This window comes from Pteropus vampyrus, unplaced genomic scaffold (assembly GCF_000151845.1).
Source record: "Pteropus vampyrus isolate Shadow unplaced genomic scaffold, Pvam_2.0 Scaffold191, whole genome shotgun sequence".
NCBI lineage: Eukaryota > Metazoa > Chordata > Mammalia > Chiroptera > Pteropodidae > Pteropus > Pteropus vampyrus.
Window position 1 is genome coordinate 586,734 of NW_011888972.1, and position 20,041 is coordinate 606,774.

General features: G+C 37.5%; 1 protein-coding gene across 1 annotated transcript in view; it reads left to right on the forward strand.

Annotated features, from left to right (window-relative positions):
* Positions 1 to 20,041, forward strand: part of TEX11 (testis expressed 11) — a 131,236-nt gene that overhangs the window by 98,281 nt on the left and 12,914 nt on the right. The window contains exons 17-23 of the mRNA XM_023537447.1: positions 995 to 1,122; positions 6,581 to 6,666; positions 9,497 to 9,553; positions 12,486 to 12,526; positions 13,820 to 13,906; positions 15,269 to 15,339; positions 16,785 to 16,901. Coding sequence (XP_023393215.1) covers positions 995 to 1,122; positions 6,581 to 6,666; positions 9,497 to 9,553; positions 12,486 to 12,526; positions 13,820 to 13,906; positions 15,269 to 15,339; positions 16,785 to 16,901 — 587 coding nt within the window. The remainder of the gene's footprint in view (positions 1 to 994; positions 1,123 to 6,580; positions 6,667 to 9,496; positions 9,554 to 12,485; positions 12,527 to 13,819; positions 13,907 to 15,268; positions 15,340 to 16,784; positions 16,902 to 20,041) is intronic.

Sequence of the window (20,041 nt, forward strand, 5' to 3'; positions counted from 1 at the left end):
CCCGTTCAGCCTTCAGAGTAGCTGAGTGCATCCTGGAGCAGTTTGAGCTCCAGTCTGGTCGCTCTTTGTCAAGGACACAGGTTGAGAAATTGAGAAGCTTGAATTAATGGATCCAAATGGAATTTATACTAATCTAATTAAGCAACTATTTATGAATACCTGTTATGTGCGATGGACTCTGGTATTCAATCCATAAGAAAAAGGAAGATGATTTATTCTGTACTGAAAAAGAAATATTCAAGAAGAGTAAAGTAATACCTGTATTTTAATTAAGGAGTAGCAAATTGAAATTGGCTCTTTTTCAGGATAATATTGCTGTCATGTCCATCATCAGTGTTTCATTAGAGACTTTGCTACATTATATTGTAGGATAAAAGAACCTGAAAATTTTTGCCAGCAGCAATGGCAAAAAAAAAAAAAGAAAAAGATTTCTTATTAAACCTTTTTTTTCAGCATTCTATTAAAATAAAATCATTTTACTTTTTAAACATAGCATCAGCTCAATCTTTTTATTTTTTCGCTAGTTATCTGTGACCATTTTAAAGTCATGTTTATTAATGATACATATCAAATTTACTTTTGCCTAGTATATGATTCTGAGGTTTATTTATATTAATAATTCTGAATTTTGACAAATGCTTATAGTCATGTAACCACCATCACAATCAAGATGCAGAGAAAAAAATTACTTCAGGCTCCCTTTTTTTGACATTCAATATTATTTTATATTAGTTTCAGATGTACAGCGTAGTGGTTAGACAGTTATATGATTTACAAAGTGATTCCCCTGACTGGTCTAGTACCCATCTGGCACTGTACACAGTAATTACAATATTATTGACTGTATTCCCTGTGCTGTACGTCAATTCCCTGTGACTGTTTTGTAACTCCCTCATAAAATGAGTTCCAAAGTCATTGTGATAAAATTAACCATTGCTAGCTATTATCTTTGATAAGAGTATCTCATTTTTTGAATTGTTTCCTTGTTTTCCAGCTTTGCAGGCAGTTATTACTTTAGAGAGCTTAATAACACCTGGAGAGGGAAGAGGAGGGTATAAGCTTGTTAAGGAGAGAAGTACATCTATCATGCTCCTCGGTTTAGCTGCCCAGTTTGCGCTAGAGGTAATTCTTAAGAATCCATTTTTGAGATTTTTAACTCCTTTTGATTTTTCAGAGACATCTAATGGCGTCGTCACCAATTAGGCACAGGGCATGACTTCCTTCACTTCCTTTACTGTTTTGCCTCATAGTTTTCACACCAAGCTTGGTTGCAGAGTTGCTTTATTTCTCTTCATTTCTTTATAATGTAAAGTAAATGAAACAAAGTGAGGTAACAGATTTGTGCTTAAAACTACAGAAAAAAAACAAACAGATATAGCAAAACGTTAATTTTAAAAAGAAACTTAAAACACTATACCATGTAAATAAATATAGTAGTTATCTATTTGGAAACTTATCTTTCTCATCAATTTAGGGAAAAAAAAAACAGTTTAAAGCTCTGTGGACCATTTTAGTTCTTAACCACAGAACAACTTTAGATGAGAAATAAAATACTCGCAGCCCTGTTTTGTGCTTACAAAATTCTGGTCTTCCTAGTATATAAGATTTGGAAAAGCAGAGCTCTTGGACTCGGTGATAGACTAGATTTGAGTATTGGCTCTACCACTGAGGTGCTTAACTTCTTTGCTTCTTAATTTCATCATTTGCAAAATAAAGATAATACCTACCTCCGGAATTATTGTGAAAATTAACCAAGAAGATGGCCGAACGTGTAATTTTTAATCTGTGAAGCTCGATCTACAAATCCAGTGTTTCTGTTCTTACTAACATATGTACGGCCTGGTCACAGCAACTGTCTCTTCTACTTTATATCATATTACTCCCCTACGTCGTCATCATATGTCCGATGGTGGGGCAAAGGTGTAACAGCCACCATAACGAGAAGGTATTTTAAGACCGAAAAATGAAGCAAGCAACTTCATAGAATGTCACAGAATTATTTTTAGGTTGATTTACTTACAGGAAGATTGGGTCGGAGCGGAACAGACGATCCAGCAATTCTGCACAGGTTATTCTCCACCACCAGCCCCTGTTACAGTCCTTTCTTAGGGTATACTCGAGTACTAATGACTGACTGGATAAAGGGAGAAAGAATGCAGTAGTGCCAGGGGCCATACCTCCTGGCGGTCTTGTGATAGATGTTTGTTTATAATCGATACTATTACCAGATTGATACTTATTTCCGGTATCATGCCATTCTGGCTGTTCCTAACAAAAATATTTATGGCTACGTATTAAGGAATACAGATAATTGTCAACTAGAAGGCTTTGATATGCTTACTAAGGACAGTGAGGTTGGTCAAAGGTCACAGCATGAAACTTAAAAGGGAAATGAATTCCAGGACATAGAGATGGAGTTGGTTTTGTTCATACCCGCATCGATACATCATAGTAATATAAGACACCATTACATTAGGCACAAGATCTAGAATGGTTGAGACATAAACCCTTCATCAGTCCAACCAAACACAATGTCTCTCCAACAGGCCATTCACATTTTTTTTCCATGTGTCATTTATACCATCTGATCCTTCAAAAAATGTTCTCACTCATTTCAGTGCTGCCTTTTTCAAAGCCCAGTCTGAGGTTTCCCTCCACGGTAGAGACTTCCCAAATTAATTCCAGTCTTCAGTGTTCTCTTTCTGTTCTGAATTTCAGTAGTTTAATGTGTATGCTAGTTATTTTGTCTTTAATCATGTATTCTGCCTTCCATTACTGATATGTGGCTCATCTGTCCACACTGAATTGTGAGATCCTCGAGGACCGTATTTCTAGCACCTAGCCCAGCATCTTGCCCAAAGTAGTTACTAAATACAGTTTGAATGATATGTCTTTCGATGTTTAATAAATAGAGTAAAAGAACTCTTGGAGGAAGAAAACTACTTGGCAGATGCACATATTGGGTGTGTTTGTATAGGATAGTGAGGAGGAGGAAATGAGAGAAATTCAGTAGCGAAGAACCCAAAGACGAATGTCTTTTGAAAGGAAGGTTTATAAATTTACATTTGATATGGAAAGCAGAATAAAGCCAGTGGAAGAATTATGGAACTGTGTTTCTGAATAGGAAAATGGTTTTAATGAGGAGAAAGAATCAGAATAAAAAACCTAAAGTAGTTTGAATTAGAGAATGGGAGGAAAGATGCATGAAGAGAACCAGGAAATTGGATATATACCTACAAAAGAACAAGTATAGAGTCCAGTTTTCACTCACTACACTTGCTTATAAATATCACTTGAAGTGCCAGTGAGAATATCCCCCATTCAGCAATTATTTATTAAGCACCTACGATGTGCCAGGCACTCTTCTAGCCTCTTGGGATAAATAAATAAACAAAACAGTAATATGCCTTCTCAGAGCTTCCATTCAAGGAGGACAGAAGATAATAATAAGAATAATAAATAAGCAAATTGTATAACAAGTTAGAGGTTTATAGGTGATGTAGAAAAAATAGATTAGAACGAAAAGTATCAGGAATGGCGTGGGCTGGGATTGCTGTGTTATTATTTTAAATAGGGTAGTGAGGATACGTCTCATCGAGAAGATGACATTTGTGCGCAGACTTGAAATTGGTGAGGAAGTTGGCCCTGTAGATATATATGGTGGGCAGTGAAGGCAAAGAGTATTCTAGGCAGAGATAACAGCCAGTACAAAGGCCCTAAGGTAGGTGCCAGAAACAGCAAGGAAGCCAGTTTGGTTACGGTCAAATGGGATTAGTAAGAGATGAAGTCAGAGAGGTAATGGAGAGTCTGGGTTATATAGATCCTTAGAGGCCAGTAAAAAGACTTTGACTTTTACTCTGAATGAAAATGTGTACCATTAGAGAGTTTTTCAGCAGTAACATGATTTGACTTTGATTTAATGGAAATGCTCTGGCTGTTTTATTGAGACTAGTCCATAAGAGAGCCAAGGTAGGAGCAAGGAGACCTGTTAGGAAGTTTTTGTAGTAATCCAGGGAAAAGATGACGGTGACTCAGATGAGGAATATAACAACGGAGATAAATGATAAATGGTTGGGTTCTAGATTTATTTTTAATGTAAAACCAACAGCATGTGCTGATAGATTAGATGAAAGGTATAAGAGAAAGAGACTGGGCCATCAGATGGAGTTGCCATTAACCAAACTAGGAAACGCTGCAAATAGAGCAGGTTTGGGGGGAAAATCAGGAGTTCAGTTTTAGCCATGATGCATTTGAGATGTGTCTTAGACCATCCCAATAGAGAGACGAGTAGTCAGTTGGATATATGACTTGGGAGCTTGGGAAAGAGGTCTAGGCTGGTGAGAAAAGTTTAATAAGAGTCATTAGTATATAGATGGTACATAAAACTGAGAGTGTACACGATCACCAGCAGAGTAAGTATATAGAGAGTATACAGAGAAGAGGACCAGAGACTGAGCCTGGAGCCCTCGAACATTAATGCTTTGGGGAAAAGAGGAACCTGCAAAAGGGAATGAAAGGGAATGACCCATCAGGTAGGAGAAAACAAGGATAATGTCACGTCCTGGAAGCCAAATGTGTGTCAAGGAGGAAAGGGTGACCAACTCCGTTGAATGTTGTTGCTGACCGGTCAGGCAGCGAGGGCTGAGCACTGCCCATTGGAATGTACAGTATGCGGCTCACTGGTGAGCTTGGGAAGAGCATTCGGATAGAGTGGTAGGGCAAGAGGCTGACCGGAACGAGCTCAAGAGAGAAATGAAGGAAAGGAACAGGGCGCGGAGCATAGACTGCTCTTCAGAGGAGTTCGCCACAAAGGGAAGAAAAGAAATTGGGCAGTAGCTGGTGAGAGAAGTAGGATCAAGAGGTCTGTCTGTTCATTTGTTTGTTTGAGATGGATGAATGAGAATATTATATGCCGATGGGAATGGCCCAGTAAGGGAGCAAAACGTTGACAATGCGAGAGAGAAAAAAGAATCGTTAGAGCAGTGTTCTTGAATCGGCAAGGGGCGATGGACACCACGCATACATTTAGGGACCGGCTTTAGGAGGAGGCATGGGGAATCCGTCTGCGATGGCAGTTGTGAGGGCAGAGTGCCTGGTTCCTGGCGTGTGAGCAGATGTAGTGGGTGCGTGTGGACATCTGCCTGCCTGTTTCAGTTGTCTCAGTAAAGTAGGAAGAAGGTGATCACCTGACTGACAGTGGGAAAGGAGGTATCGGGGTGGAGAAGAGGGTACGGTGTAAACTTATCACCCAGAAAAGCAAGGAGGTGAATGGCGTGGGTCATGTGGTTTGCTTGCCCGGCAGTATTAACGGTCATTTGAGGAAATTTTAAAATAAAGTAGTTGTATGGGTTTTTATCCAACCTCTTTTCAGCTGCATGGATGCAGGCACAAAAGTCAGTAGAAAGTGGTTTAACTAGGCTTGTGGTTTTGCCAGAGGAATACAGAGGGGCAGGCAAACCAAGGAATGAGGGAGTGGTTCTAACTGATCCCCATGCTATTAAAACTGGATATGGCGGAGGACATCAGAGGGATGAAGGACAGTGCAAAGTCAGTAGCCTCAACGGATTGGAGGTGTTAATGCAGGTGAAGGGTGGCGGGAGTCATAGAGGGTGTGGGGCTCACGCCATTCCCGTTGCTGACTGGGAGTATGGAAGTTGTTGCAGTCAAGTAATGACAGGGTCCCATGAGTGACTGTGCTAGTGAATGGCAGAGGCAACCGGCAGAGTGGAACTCAAGGAAATAAGAGACGAGGCTGTGAAGGAGATCATCTCTGTATATATCGAAAATGCCAAAAATTAAGACCAGAGTAGCTTTTGGAGAAAACCGTGAGCAGTAGATGGGTCATCAAGAAGTGCGAAGAAATTTCCCGAGAACTGGTGGGTCACCCCCACAGTAAGGGATGGTGGATTACGTCCTCTGATGACAAGAAACGCAAAGCTGGGCGTGTTAAGGAAATGATTTTAAAGTAGAGATGAAGAGCAAAAACAAGACCAACTCCATCTCCTGGTCTAGAGGTAGAAAGTTGCGGAGAGGAAAACAGCCACCAGTCGAGAGGGCTTCACTGCAAGCTGTGTCCTTGGTGAAACCTGGGTGTCCATCAGCGAAAGGCTGTGAGGGGACTGTCAGGGAAGAGGCGTCTTTTAGATGGGATCTTGTTGACAGTGGACTGAGTTTAAGAGAGCGGAGTGGGACGATCGGAGGAGTTGGGGAGAAATGGGAGAGGGGGACAAAAGAAGGGACTTCCAGAGTCTCATGGGGACGAGGGCACTGAAAATGAGCTGGACCCGAGAGTCTGATTAATGGGAATGACGAGCACAGGAAGCCGGTCCTAGTGGACTCGGGGCGGTGAGGCTCTGAGGGGTCCGGAGAGCGAGGGCGGGGTTTCTGGGCCAGTGTGAACCTTTTCCGTTCTGTCAGCCAGTCGTGGATTCATTCTTTTCATCTTGCAGTAGCTCTTCTGAGAATACAAAATGAACAGGTTTAGATTTTTTTACTTGTCATTAATGGACAGGAATATAGATAACATTTTGTAAGTACCACTTTTAGATGTAATTTAACATATCATATTTGTCCTTTTTAGCATCAACAGCAAATTGTGGCAAAAAGAGCTCTGGAATATTTATGTCAATATTCAGAAGACCAACAACAAGTCCTTACGAGTTTAAAGTAAGTAACCCTTTTTCTTCTGTTCATCTTGACTCCTGGTCTGTAAACTTTACTGAAACGGTGCTGATGGGATCAGGCTGAGACAGTGCCTACTATACCAACTGTTTAGTATTTAAGAGTTTTTACCCAGACTTATTGAGACATAATTGGCAAATAACATCGTAGAAGTTTAAGGTGTGGAACCTGATGATTCGATAACATTGTGAAATGGTTAGCACAATGAGGTTAGTTAACACATCCATTACCTCACAAAATTGCAATTTTGTGTGTATGTGGTGAGATTTACTTTTAGCAACTTTCAAGTGTATAATACAGTATCGTAACTCTAGTCACCTTGCTGTACATAAGCTCCCAGAGCTTGTTCATCTCGTAACTGGAAGTTTGAACCCTTTGACCAGCATCTCCCTGTTTCCTCCTCAGTCTCTGGCAATCACCAGTCTACTCTGTTTCTATGAATTTGGTGTGTTTTTTTTTAAAGATCCCGCATATAAGTGAGATAATACATAGTCTTTCTCTGTCTGACGTACTTTACTTAGCATGATGCCCTCAAGATTCATACATGTTGTCACAAATGGCAGGATTTCCTTCTTTTATTTGGCTGAATAATATTCCAGTGTGCGTGTCTGTGCGCGCCACATTTTCTTTATCCCTTCATCCATTGATGGATACCCACATTTTTTCCATCTTGGCTAGTGTGAATAATGCTTCAGTGAACATGGGAGTGCAGGGATCTCTTTGAGATAGAGATTTTTTCGCTATATACCCTGAAGTGGAATTGCTGGATCATATGGTAGTTATGCTTTTAATTTGGGGGGAACCTCCGTACTGTTTTCCATAGTGACTGCACCAATTTACATTTCTACCAACAGTGCGTGAGGGTCCCCCTTTCTCCACATCCTCTCCAACATTTGTTATCTCATCTTTCTGATGATAGCCGTTCTAACAGGTGAAGATGATATCTCACTGTGGTTTTGATTTGCATTTCCCTGATGACCGGTGATGTTGAGCCATCTCTTCATGTATCTGTTGGCCATCAGTATGTCCTTTTTGGGAACATGTCTATTCAGGACCTTTGGCATTTTTTGATCAGATTATTGGAGGGTTTTGTTTGTTCATTATGCTGTTGAGTCATTATGAGTTTCTTATATATTTTGTATATTAACCCCTTATCAGCTATATGGTTTGCAAATATTTTCTCTCATTCCATAGGTTGCCTTTTCATTTTGTTGATAGTTTTTTTTTTTTTTGGTTTGGGGTTTTTGTTTGTTTATTTGTTTTTGCTGTGCAGAAGCTTTTTAGTTTGATGTAGTCCTACTTATTTATTTTTGCTTTTGTTGCTTGTGGTTTGGGTGTCATTTCCAAAAAAATTATTGTCAAGGGTCTCTTTCCCTATGTTTTCTTCTAGGAGTTTTATGGTTTCAGGTCTTATATTTAAGTCTTTAATCTGTATCAAGTTAAATTTTTGTGAGTAATAGAAGATAAGGGTCCAGTTTCATTGTTTTGCATGTGAATGTCCAGTTTTCCTGATACCATTTATTGAAAAGATTACCTTTCCTCTATTGAGTATTCTGGGCTCCCATGTCCAATATTAGTTGATCATATATACATAGGTTTATTTCTGGGCTCTCTATTCTATTTAATTGGTCTATATGACCATTTTTATGCCAGTACCATGCTGTTTTGATTAGCTTTGTAGTATAGTTTGAAATCAGGATGTGTGACCCCTTCAGCTGAAGGCTTTGGTGGTTCCATGCAAATTTTAGGGTTTGTTTTCTATTTCTGAGAAAAATGACACTGCAAATTTGATAAGGATGCTTAAAGTAAAAAAAAGATCAGTTGAACTTGATTTTCCTCCTTTTCTCTTTTTATGAAGGAAAGTGGTTTACCAAAAGGGAACTTTTACATACACTAGTGAAACAGAGGAACGTGAGGTTAGGACATGATGACTCCTAATGATGTGACTGATAATATGCCAGTGAGAAAAATTGGAAGCCAGAAGAGTTCTGTAGCGGTTGTCCTGTTGGTCACCTGCACTTGAGGCCATGCTTCCTAATGCACATGCAGTCATAGATGTAAAAGTATCAGAAGGAGCCTTGAGATACTTGTAAGCCTTCAGTCAGATAAATATTTAAAGTTATTCAGGCTAGGTGGGATTTTTTAAAAAAGAGTTTTAGGGTTTGATACTTTACAAACTACCTTATTTTGTCATTTCGTAATGAATGCTGCTGCCAGATCCCTTCAGAGAATAGTCATCCTAGTTTATGTGGAACCCCAAGGCCGGTTCTGGGTTCCTCTATAGGAAGAAAAATAGAAAGACTTGTATACCGTACTGTGATGTTCTAGCAGGTGATTTGGGGCAGTGATATGAACTGTGGAACTATTCAAATTTGTCATAAGCAACACTTTTATTTTAAAATTATTTTATTTAAATTACTCTTCCAATATTAAAAATTTATGTTTTCATTACAACCATTAAAACAATACAAAGATCTATAAATAAAATAAAATTAATCTCCTTACCTTCTCTTTTCCCCCTTCTGCCTCCTGGAGTATTCAAGGTTAATAACTTGGTGTATATTCTTTCGCATGTTTCTTCTTAAGCATCACTTTTTAAAAAAATTTTAATTAGTTTCAAGTATACAGTACATTGGTTAGACATCTATATAGTTAGTAAAATGATCCCCCCGCTTGCTCCCTCCCTCCCCTGACCCTCCGCCTAGCCAATGTATTAATGCTAATTGCATTCCTTATTGCCATGCTTCCCATCCCCGTGACCATCCGTCAGCTACTGACTTGTAAGCATCACTTTTTATATTACTTTATCATACAGGTGTTTGTTTCGTCTTGTTCTTCCAAAAGTTCCTGAAATACTGGCATCTGAAAACAGGTAAGTTATCTCAACAGAAATCATGGATTCACGATTAGAAAAATTATAGTAACTTTCAGTGTAAACCTTATATTGAGAGATGTATAGTACAGTGGATAGGATCAGTATAGGCTCTGGGGCCAGTCTTCCTGGGTTTATATCCTGGCTTCGCCACTCACTTACTAGCTGTGTAACCTGGGCTTCTGCTTCTCCATCTGTACAATGGGAATAATAACAGCACCTACCTTATGGGGTCGCTGTGATGACTCAGTGAGTAAATACGTGTAAATACTTTGAAGAAGAGTGCCAGGCACTTACTAACTCTTTAACAATGTTAGCTATAATTTTATTATGATATCGTGTCTGTTTCCTTCTTTCTGAACAGGAGACTTAATATAGACATGTTCCTTGCTTTCCCACAAAAACGTATAACCTGATTGGCTTGTTGATTCTGATTCCGTATCAGCTCAGCTGAGAGTGTTGCAATAACTTTCTGCCTACAGTTTTACAGCATAAGATATCAAGAACTTCACAGTTTGTGGAAGAAGTGGGTCACCAGTTTTTTCATTCCCAAAGTTCATTACCTCCTATGATTTGAAAGAAAACTCTATTCAAGGCCTTGATTAGGGTTACCTTTCAGAGAAATAGTCCTCATCTCTGCGTTCTCTGCTTCGACAAAAACTCTGCTTTTTGTGTGGCTGCACTTTGCTTTTGCTTTATATATTTGTATGTGGAGGCAATATATGTTTTCAACTGAATTCTTTTGGAATTATCTGTGAATGAGATAATATTGGATTGATGACATAACTTTTTTTTAATAATACAAATTTCACCCAAGCATATATAAGTTTTGCCTCTTTATAGACTCTATGAATCCATTAGAAGGCAACTCAAACAAACTAAAAAAGATCTTGAGACCGTGGAAAATTTGAATGATGACCAAATATTTGATGATATTAAGATATTATTAATTTTTAGGCATATAATGGTGGTGTGATTATGTTTCTTAAAGGAACTTATTTGCTAACGCTTAGACACACATCCTAAAATATTTATGGATAAAATGATGTGATGTCTAGAATTTGCTTCAAAATAATATGGATAATATTATATGGGTAAGATTGATGAGTTAATAATTATTAAAGCTGAGTGATAGGTATGTGGGAATTCATTTATCTTTTAGCATATAAACATCTTTGAAATTTTTCACAATGAAAAATTAAAAAATAAAAATGGGAACTGAAAGTCTAAATCTTGATAGGTACTAGACTGGAAGACCTCCTTGGGGGCTAAGGACTATTTGTTTTTATCTTCATATTTCTGGAATCTCGAATAGTATCTGACACATACTAGCCATTCAGTTTATTTAAATAACTGAATATTAGTTTTGTAAAAGGAGATCTTTATCACTGGACTTACAAGGTGCTTCACAGTCCATGTAATTGTGACATACTGTCAAACCCCACTCATTAAAACCAGTTTAGAGATGGGGAAAAGGAAAGGGGTCCTGTATGAATTAATGATAAACTTAAATTACAGAATATTTTTAAAATGTACCTTCATTGTTTTAAAGTAAATACAGTAATAAAGAACATCTGCTACCAGCATTTTCAGGTAGAGGTCAGAACCTGATTTAACAAATCAATTAAAGTAACTTTAAAACAAATAAGTCTAATGCAATGGGAAGAGATGGAGAATTGAGTTCTAGTTTCAGCTCTTTCACTAACTTCTGGTTTAGCTTAGGTAATAACAACTTATTTACCTGTGAAATTAAGAAAGCTGGACTGGATAATTTCTAAAGTCCCTTTTTCTGCTAAAAAATACTGTGGTTTTTAATTAGCGGTATCTACCTAAGTGTTAACAACTTGTGTGCTAAAATTTTTAAAGCACTTTGTCTCTTAAACTATGCATCCTCCTTTTCATATTCTCATTCCTTTTTGTAGTATTTATTTGCATTAATGGACCCTTCCTAGATTATTTTATATAGTCACTGAATTAAATAGTGAAGAAGTTAACTTTAGCTCAGCTGAAATTCAAATGAATAAAATTTTAATAATTTTATATAATCCAGAGGTTACTTTATATAAACCAGAATTCTAGTATTTATCCCTGAGACAGCTGCTGTATTTGTTGAAGCACAGCATGTATTATATAATACTAGACCCTCTCCTGATGCAGCCAGTCTTATAGTACACTCTCCCCTACTCCCTGTAACCTTCCTTAGTTGAGTTTGCGAGTACTTTCACATTAATTGCTTTAAGTAAAGTGCGATGTTTTCCTCCTCGAAAATGTATATACCCCTTAAAGAAGCTTGACAAAGGGTCAAGAAACCTGGGTAGTAGTCTTGACATTGTCATGATTCGCATGACCTTGGACAAATCATCCCCTCATTTCCAGATCTGTTTTCTGCTCTGTAAAATGAAGAGTCTGGACTGAATAAGTGGTTTTTAAACTATATTCTTCAGAACCATGGAAATTCCATGAAAATTCCATGAAATACCAAGAAGGCGAGGCTCTCAGCCTCCATCTACCACTGGTTCAGCCAGAACAGCCACCTTTTGATCTTTTCTTGTATATTAGACTTTTATAAAATTTGATTTGAAACAAGGGTTTTAATTTCCCCTCTTCAAAAACAAGCTTGAAAATGACAGAAATCACTACCTGCTCTCAAATCGTATGGCCCTGTAATATAAAACCTTATCGGTCATTGAAATTCTTTACTGAGAGTAGATGTAGAAGGGGAAGAGAGAAGAAATCTGAGGGCAGTGAGAATGAGGAGCAGTGTTCTCCAGCTGGGAAGCAGTGTTGAAATGATAGGTCGGAGCCTTGAACAACCGACTTCACGATTTTGCATTTTTGCACAGCTGTCAGGCATAAATGGGGTCTCTTTGTAGCGCTTTTCTATAGTAAAGCTTTGAAACAGTAGGAAAACACCCTTTTCTTTATTTTTTAGAAAAGAAGAACTGGATAGATTTTTGATTTACTTGAATACAGGTAAATATCTCCTTGGTCATTTTCAGTCCATCTTGCCTCTGTCCTCTATTAAATTCTCCAAGTACACTGAGTACACTGATTCCGACTTCACATTTGAGGTAAGCTTTATGCTTTTGTTAACATTTTCACAGCAGTCTACCTTGCTTTTTTATTAACAGGCAGAGAGAAGTTTGTCATCAGTAGCATTCATCGCTAAATGCAATTTTAGCTGTTTTATTCCAATTTGTTTAAAAGACATTTCCTCCCTCCCTTCCTTGTTGCCACTTAGTCCTAAGCTAAGAATTGAACAGCTGAAGAAAGATCAAGACAAATAAAAATGTTCTGAACCCTGTTAATTTTCATGTCTTCTGAATCAAATTCAAATTGTTTATCGTTATTTTGAAGCTGTCCATCTCTCTACCCAAGTCTGTGTCATCCCCCCATCTACTACTAATTCCTCTCTGTCCTTTTCATTCAAGCTACCCTCCCAGCTACATCTCATTACTTTTCCAACTCCACGCTTTCTTACGGAGTGTCCTTTTTGCCTAACAAGTCTTCCCATTTCTGCTGCTCACGTACCTACTTCTTTTTTCCCCTAGATTCGGTAATTCCATTCCTAGAATTTTCCCTTGGAAATAAATGATCAGAAAAATGTCCAAAATGGCACATACCTATTTCCTTATGTCCAGAACACACCAAAAACTCCATATCTTAGTAACCATTATTCCACTTATTCAGTAGTTGAATTTTATACTTCAAATACCTGTCAACGAGGTGTTAAATGTAGCAAAGTGGTTTAGAAACCAAAGCTTTTCAAAAGTGATAAAAGTTGGCTGGTTGGCATTCTTATCTCTCAAAAGGACATGTGAGTATGTCATAAATGCTTTCTGTCGATGTCACGTTCTGGTTCTATACTGTACCTGCTGTGGGAGCTCAGTAAATATTATGCTAACCTATCTACACTTTTCCAATTCTCAGTCTCTATTTCACTCTTTTTAATGATTGTTTGGATTCTTTATTTCCTTACACTAAATCATATCCTTCTACCTCAGATGTTGAACGACTGCTCTAATTAAAATCATAAGTCTCTCCAAAGATGTGTTTGTTCCTCAAAGTTTGAGTTCACAGCTTCTTTGGGCTTGGTAATGTTTTTTTGTCATTTTAACTACTTTTGATATGCACCTATGCACATAAACACACAAAAAGAAATTTCTAAATTCAAACTCATGTTCGACTGTTTTTAAAGCTTGATTAACAACTTTGCTAGAGTATAGAGTTAAAGACCTCAACGTCAAATTTTCCTGTTTGATGCAGCGTACGTGCACCTTGTGAAGTGTTTTAACGGAAGAGCCTCAACTTCAGATTCAAGGATTAATGATGCTCATTGGTTTCGAAAAATAGGTAAAAGGAAATTCTGTGGGAAACATTGTGGGGTGGTAGAATCAACAGATGTGGATTCAAGTTCTAGTATCTATGGGTACAAAGATCACCTGCTTAATCTTGCGTTAATTATTTATAAAATAAGAACAGGTATATATAACTTTGTAGGGTTATTAAGGGTTATAAATGAAGCAGTGTATGTACCTGGGCCATTGTAGGTATTCAATAAACATTAGTTTTCTTCCTTTTCTATAGAAATGGGCCTAAGAATAAAATGATGAATTATAACTACAGGTCTCCAAGGTTATGCTTCTAAACTTGGCCTAGAATGCCCAATTTATCTCTAAGTATGATTCATCAAAAATAAACTACATTCGACAATATGGACGAGTCTCACAAACATAATGTTGAGCAAAAGAAGCCAGACATTGTGTACACATTGTATGATTCATTTTATATATAGAAAAAACAATAGGCAAAACTCATGTATGATGGTAGAACTCAGGATAGTGGTTACCCTTGAAGGGAGCTGGGCTTTGGAGCGTGTTGACAGGGTTGCTTCAGGGTTTCTGGCAACGATCAGGATCATTCTTGATCTGGATTTCATTTTGTGAAAATCCATCAAGCTGTACAGTTAAGAGTTTTGTGGAGGCAGTTACTACGGTGATGAGTAAGCAAGAGCAGTTAAGCAGCGATGTCACAAAGTGGACTATGTCACAAAGTGATTCTACATGGACTTCTCTCTGCTTTGTGGGGTTTACTGAGGCTCTAATCTAGGAGAAAAGAGAATACAGCAGGTTGTATTTCCAAGAAACTTAGGCAAATAATGGAAAACAGCAAACATTTAAACTATAGAAAGGTTTAATGACTTATTTTTCAGAAGTTTGAAAAGTTGTTTTCCAATACTTGTTTTGCTGAATTTTAATTTTGGTTTTCCAAGGTAAAGATCATGTTGAATGTTGCTTTATGGGGGCTTCCACTGCTCTGTGGAAGATTTAAATCTTTCCAGTAGTTTTCTTCAACCTTTGATTCTAGTGTACCATGTTCTTTGCTAAGTTTTAATTTCCATTCACCCATTTTAGTTGGAGCGCTTCTTGGTAATCCTTTTTTTTTTTAGATGGATTTTATTGTATGTCTCTGAATTTTAAAAAAAGTCAGCATAACCTCTATTGGTCATTGGCCTGGAATTGAAGATTGGAAGTGATAGAAGTCTCTAAATTTACCTGGAAAAAATTCATCTAAAAACCTGAAGTTAGCTTTTTTAACCTCTGAGAAACTCCTCATTATAGTATTTTAATATTAAAGATATAGGTGTAAAGATTCTAATGATAACAGGTTAAACAGTGAATTTTCATAACTAAATTATTTCACATTAACTTTCAGCTTGGAACTTGGCCGTGCAATGTGACAAAGACTCAGTGATAATGAGAGAGTTTTTCATGCTTTCCTATAAGGTAAGTCTCTTCTAACAGTATCTCATGTATGGACCACAACAAGAATATCTCCACTATGGCCGTAGTCAAGGGCTAAGTATAGAGTAGGATTGGCTTTTAATCTAGGAACTTGTAATGTATGTCTCAGCAGGCATGACTTAAGGAGAATTTGATCCCTATAGGCTGTAATGTGAGAACATGAGGCAGGTGTCCCCATACCAAAATATCACTAACAATCGTTGTCGTGGAGTCTAAAGTTCTACCATAAGAGACTTATTCCTTTGCCTTTGAAGGAATCCCATTCTCCCAGGGGCCCATATTAAACTAAAATTGTATTTAGGAGGGGAATACTATTAAGAAGCTGTCAATTATCAAAATATTAGGAAAGGTTATGGGTGTAAGTCTATAGGAATAGGTATCCGGGGACAACTGGGCGAAGAGGAGGCTGAAAAGCTTGGGCGTACTTTATAATTTTTCCTGCAGCAGGTTCTGTGTATAAGATCTGTGAGCTTGTTTTCCAATTACAAGCACTTAAAAATAGTTGCTAGCCTTCAAGGTAGAGGTTAAATGCCAGAAAGAAGAACAGGTATTGATGAGAGAATAAAAAGAGAGGTGTTAAAGACTATCGCTTATACACATCCAGGAGTGCGCAGTCTGATAGATGGAGACAGATTAAATGTTAAGAGTTTTAGAACTGGGAAGAACTATAGTGATAATCTAGCACAACTCCCTCGTTTCATGTACGAGTAGCCTGTGACCTAGAGAGATTGGGTGTCTTGAAATGCTGTTGATTCAGTGATTGTGATGATTTGTGATCACTAAGTATTTGGGGGGATTAAGAAATAGTCTTTGGAAGTTTAGGTATAATTGCCATTTTAATTGGGCGAAATGAATTAGTTTTAGTTTTGACATTTGTGATAGCACTAGTAGGATTTCATGTAAGAATCCTAAGTGGCCTAGACTTTTATTTTAGTACAAAGTCAGGAGTTTTTTTCCTAAAGCTAGAGGATAAGATTTAATGATGAGGTTATGTCTGATGCCTGTCAAGATTTGACATTGTCTCTTTCAACCATGACAATACATGTACTAATTTCGGCTCTATTCAATGCAAAGGGGAAATCTATTTGCCAGGGGGAAAATCACTTAGAAATTACAACATAAACCAAGAAGTAGATCACTAGATGGAAATACAGGGCCAAATGACAGTACTTATCACTGGGAAAGATAGGAAAATTGTGAAGAAATGAAGCATTTTATCTCCAGAAAGGTGCTAAAAAACAATGGAAAGTAATATAAAATTAAAACTATAAATCAGTGTTACAGTCTATATCATTTTTAATGTGAGATGTGTTTTTCCAGCTGAGTTTTCTCATTCAGATGGAATGTTGCTGATTTTCATTCTGATTGTTCATGTTCACCTGGCAGAATTCTCACTGTTCATTGATGTCCTGGTTATTTCTTATCAGCTGTCCCAGTTTTGTCCTTCTGATCAAGTAATTCTGATTGCTCAGAAAACATGTTTACTGATGGCATCTGCAGTTGATCTAGAGCAAGGGAAAAAAGCGTCGACACCTTTTGAGCAGGTAATGTGCAACCTTCAAATAAGACACAAGAGTTCAGTGTGCTATTTGGTGTGTTTGCCTTCCCTGATGCAGTTCTTTTTGATTCTCTTTAGAGAATTCTTTCCTTCCTTCCAGTAGCATCTTCATTGCAAAGGTTCGTAAGAGCTAATTACTTCCTAAGGGAAGGTCACATTTGTCTTCGCCTCTTCTTTTAAAAAATTTGATATCGCTGCTTTTAAAATGGCCCTTCCCATGGACCACTCTTTCCAAATCTGTTTTTAAATACTGTTTTTATCTGCATCACCTCCCTCTGATCATCTGTGGTCCATAGGAGTTTTTTTCTCTTTTGTTTCCTTTCACACATTCTCTAAGGAAGAACTCATCCACTTCCACAGCTCTGAAAGCCATCAGAAATTATTTACGTGGTTTGTTGTTCTTCACTCAGTTGCATTTACTTTCTTTGGCCCACATCCTTCAATATTTTATCATTAACTCAATCGTAACAACAAGAAGACAGAATTCCTACCTTTGCCTGGATTCCACTCTGAGCTTAAACCTTACCCTTTGGGTAGAAACCAACATCACCATCTCAGTCTCCCGTATGCCAGAATATTGGTTTGCCTTTAGTTCTTACCTTCTTTCAAGCTAAGAAAACTGTCTCCAAGTTGGACCACCAGCATTTTTGTATGATTGTAAGATCTAGATCTTGCTACTTTTTTCTTGTACCTAGACAGAAAACAAACCAAAATACCTTCCCAATTTCCTATACTTAGCAGTTGCTTTTCTTTCCAGTTAGTATGGAATCCTTCTCGCTGTTCATTTTCTCCTTCTGTTAATCTCTTCTTTAATGCGATCCTTCAGATTCGGAACGAAACTCTCACAGGTCTCTCCCGATGCATTTTCTTTCCTTTCTCTTCCCTTCTTGAGTTCAACTCAAAAAATATGAGTACCAAGGTCTATGCTAAGTCCTTGGGATAAAGAAGACAAAGTCCTTATCCCCGAGGAGTAAAGGGGCCTCTTTTTAGAAACCTTTCCATTGTAAAAAAAGATGAGAAAAGAATTTGTGTGCCCCAGAGCAAAACCAAAAACAGCTATTTTGCTTCTTAACAGGTAAGGGCAAATGTAATTTTATTCTCGATAAGATATTTTTGACTTACTAAAAAAATATTAGTAGCATCTTGTTTTTGCATAGTTTTAACTTTTTAAAAGTTTTCCTTTTAAATTGGTAGTCCCGACATAGATTTTCTGTCTCAGTGATTAGAGATCAAATTGACGTGAGGGAAATTTCACAAACTCTTATGTGCCATCCTTAATCATTTTGTTTGTTTCTAAAAACTGTTTTTTTTTCCTCGTGTTCTTTCTCTCGCACACCCTTACGTTGCCTAAGAACACTCTAACCTAGTAGCCCTTCTATAATCTTCTTTGCTTTTCAAAAGATGTCTATTTAGATAATTGAAAATGTACTTCTGCCTTTTACCATCTAAGTCTTGTCCCTATGAATCATGTTCTGTCTCTCTAATGAGGACTTGTTGAATTCTGTTGAACACATCACATCAGTTCCTTGTTCTGTAAATCCTCATAAATTGGAGTATTTCCAAATAAGTAGATGATGAGAGACTACAGATAGACTGCATAATCCTGTCAACGTTGTCTCTACTCTCCTGAGTATGAGTCAAGAGGAAGCAAGGGATGCTTTAAAAGTAATATAAATTAGCAAGAAACCACATATTTTTCTAGTACAGGGGTGGATAAAGTACTCACTAGCCAAGTCATGTCCATGGCCTGTCTTTCTGTGCCCTGAGGGTTAAGAATGGTTTTTACATCTGTAAAAGGTGATAAAATAAAAGAAAAACATGTGAGAGTTTACGTGGCTGGCAAAGCCTAAGATATTTATTGTCTGGCCTATTCTAGAAAAGTATCCTGTCCCCTGTCCTAGATTATTTTTAACAGACTTATTGAGGTGTAATTCACATACCTTATAATTCACCCATTTAAAGAATACATTTTAAATGTTACCCCAATAAACTTAATTAAAAAAAAAATAAAGTATGCATTTTAATGGTTTTTAGAATATGCACAGAGTTGTGCAACTATCGACGTGATCTAATTTTACAACTTTCTCCTCACTCTAAAAATCCCTCACCAACGAACAGTGACTCGCCATCTCTACCACCAGCCCTAGGCAAGCACTCATCTACTTCTGTCTCTTTAGATTTGCCTGTTCTGGATATTTCAAGTAAATGTCATCACATGATCTATAGTCTTTTGCGATTGACCCCTTTTGTAGTTTTTCAGTAATGTTTTCTACATTCTCCGTGTTGTAGCTTGGATCAGTACTTCGTTCCTTTTTGTGGCTGAACAATATTCCATTGTCTGAACATACCGCATTTGTTTATCCATTCGTCCATTGATGGATATTGGGGGTTTTCCAGTTTTCAGATATTATCAATAATGCTGCATGTACAAATTTTGTGTGAATGTGTGTTTTCATTTCTCTCGAGTATATACTTAGAAGTGGAATTGCTGGGCTGTATGGTAACTCTGTGTTTAACCATTTGAGGAACTGCCAGACTGTTTTCCAAAGCAGCTGCACTATATTACATCCCCATCAGCAGTTATACCATCTCTGCCTCCTTACCACTGCTTGCCATTATGTCCTTTGCGTTATGGCCAGCCTGGTTAGTATGAATCGCTATCTCATTGCAGTTTTGATTTGCATTGCCCTAACGACTAATGACAGAAGATGTTGAGCATCTTCTCATATGCTTATTTGCCATGTATAAATCTTCTTTGGAAAATGTCTATTCAGATTTTTGGCCCGTTTTTATAAGGTTATTTGTCTTTTTATTATTGAGTTTTAATAGTTCTTGTATATTTTTGATACTAAACTCTTATCAGATACAATTTGCAATTACTTTCTCCCATTATGTTGTTGCGTGTGTTTTTGGTATCATGTCTAAGATCGATGCCTAATCCACGGTCGCGAAGATTCACCGCTGTGTTTTCTTCTAAGAGTTTTATATCTGTAGTTCTTACATTTAGATCCGTGATCCATTTTTGTGTGTGGTATGAGATAGGAGTCCAACATTACTTTTTTGCGTCAACACCTTTTGAGCAGGTAATGTGCAACCTTCAAATAAAACACAAGAGTTCAGTGTGCT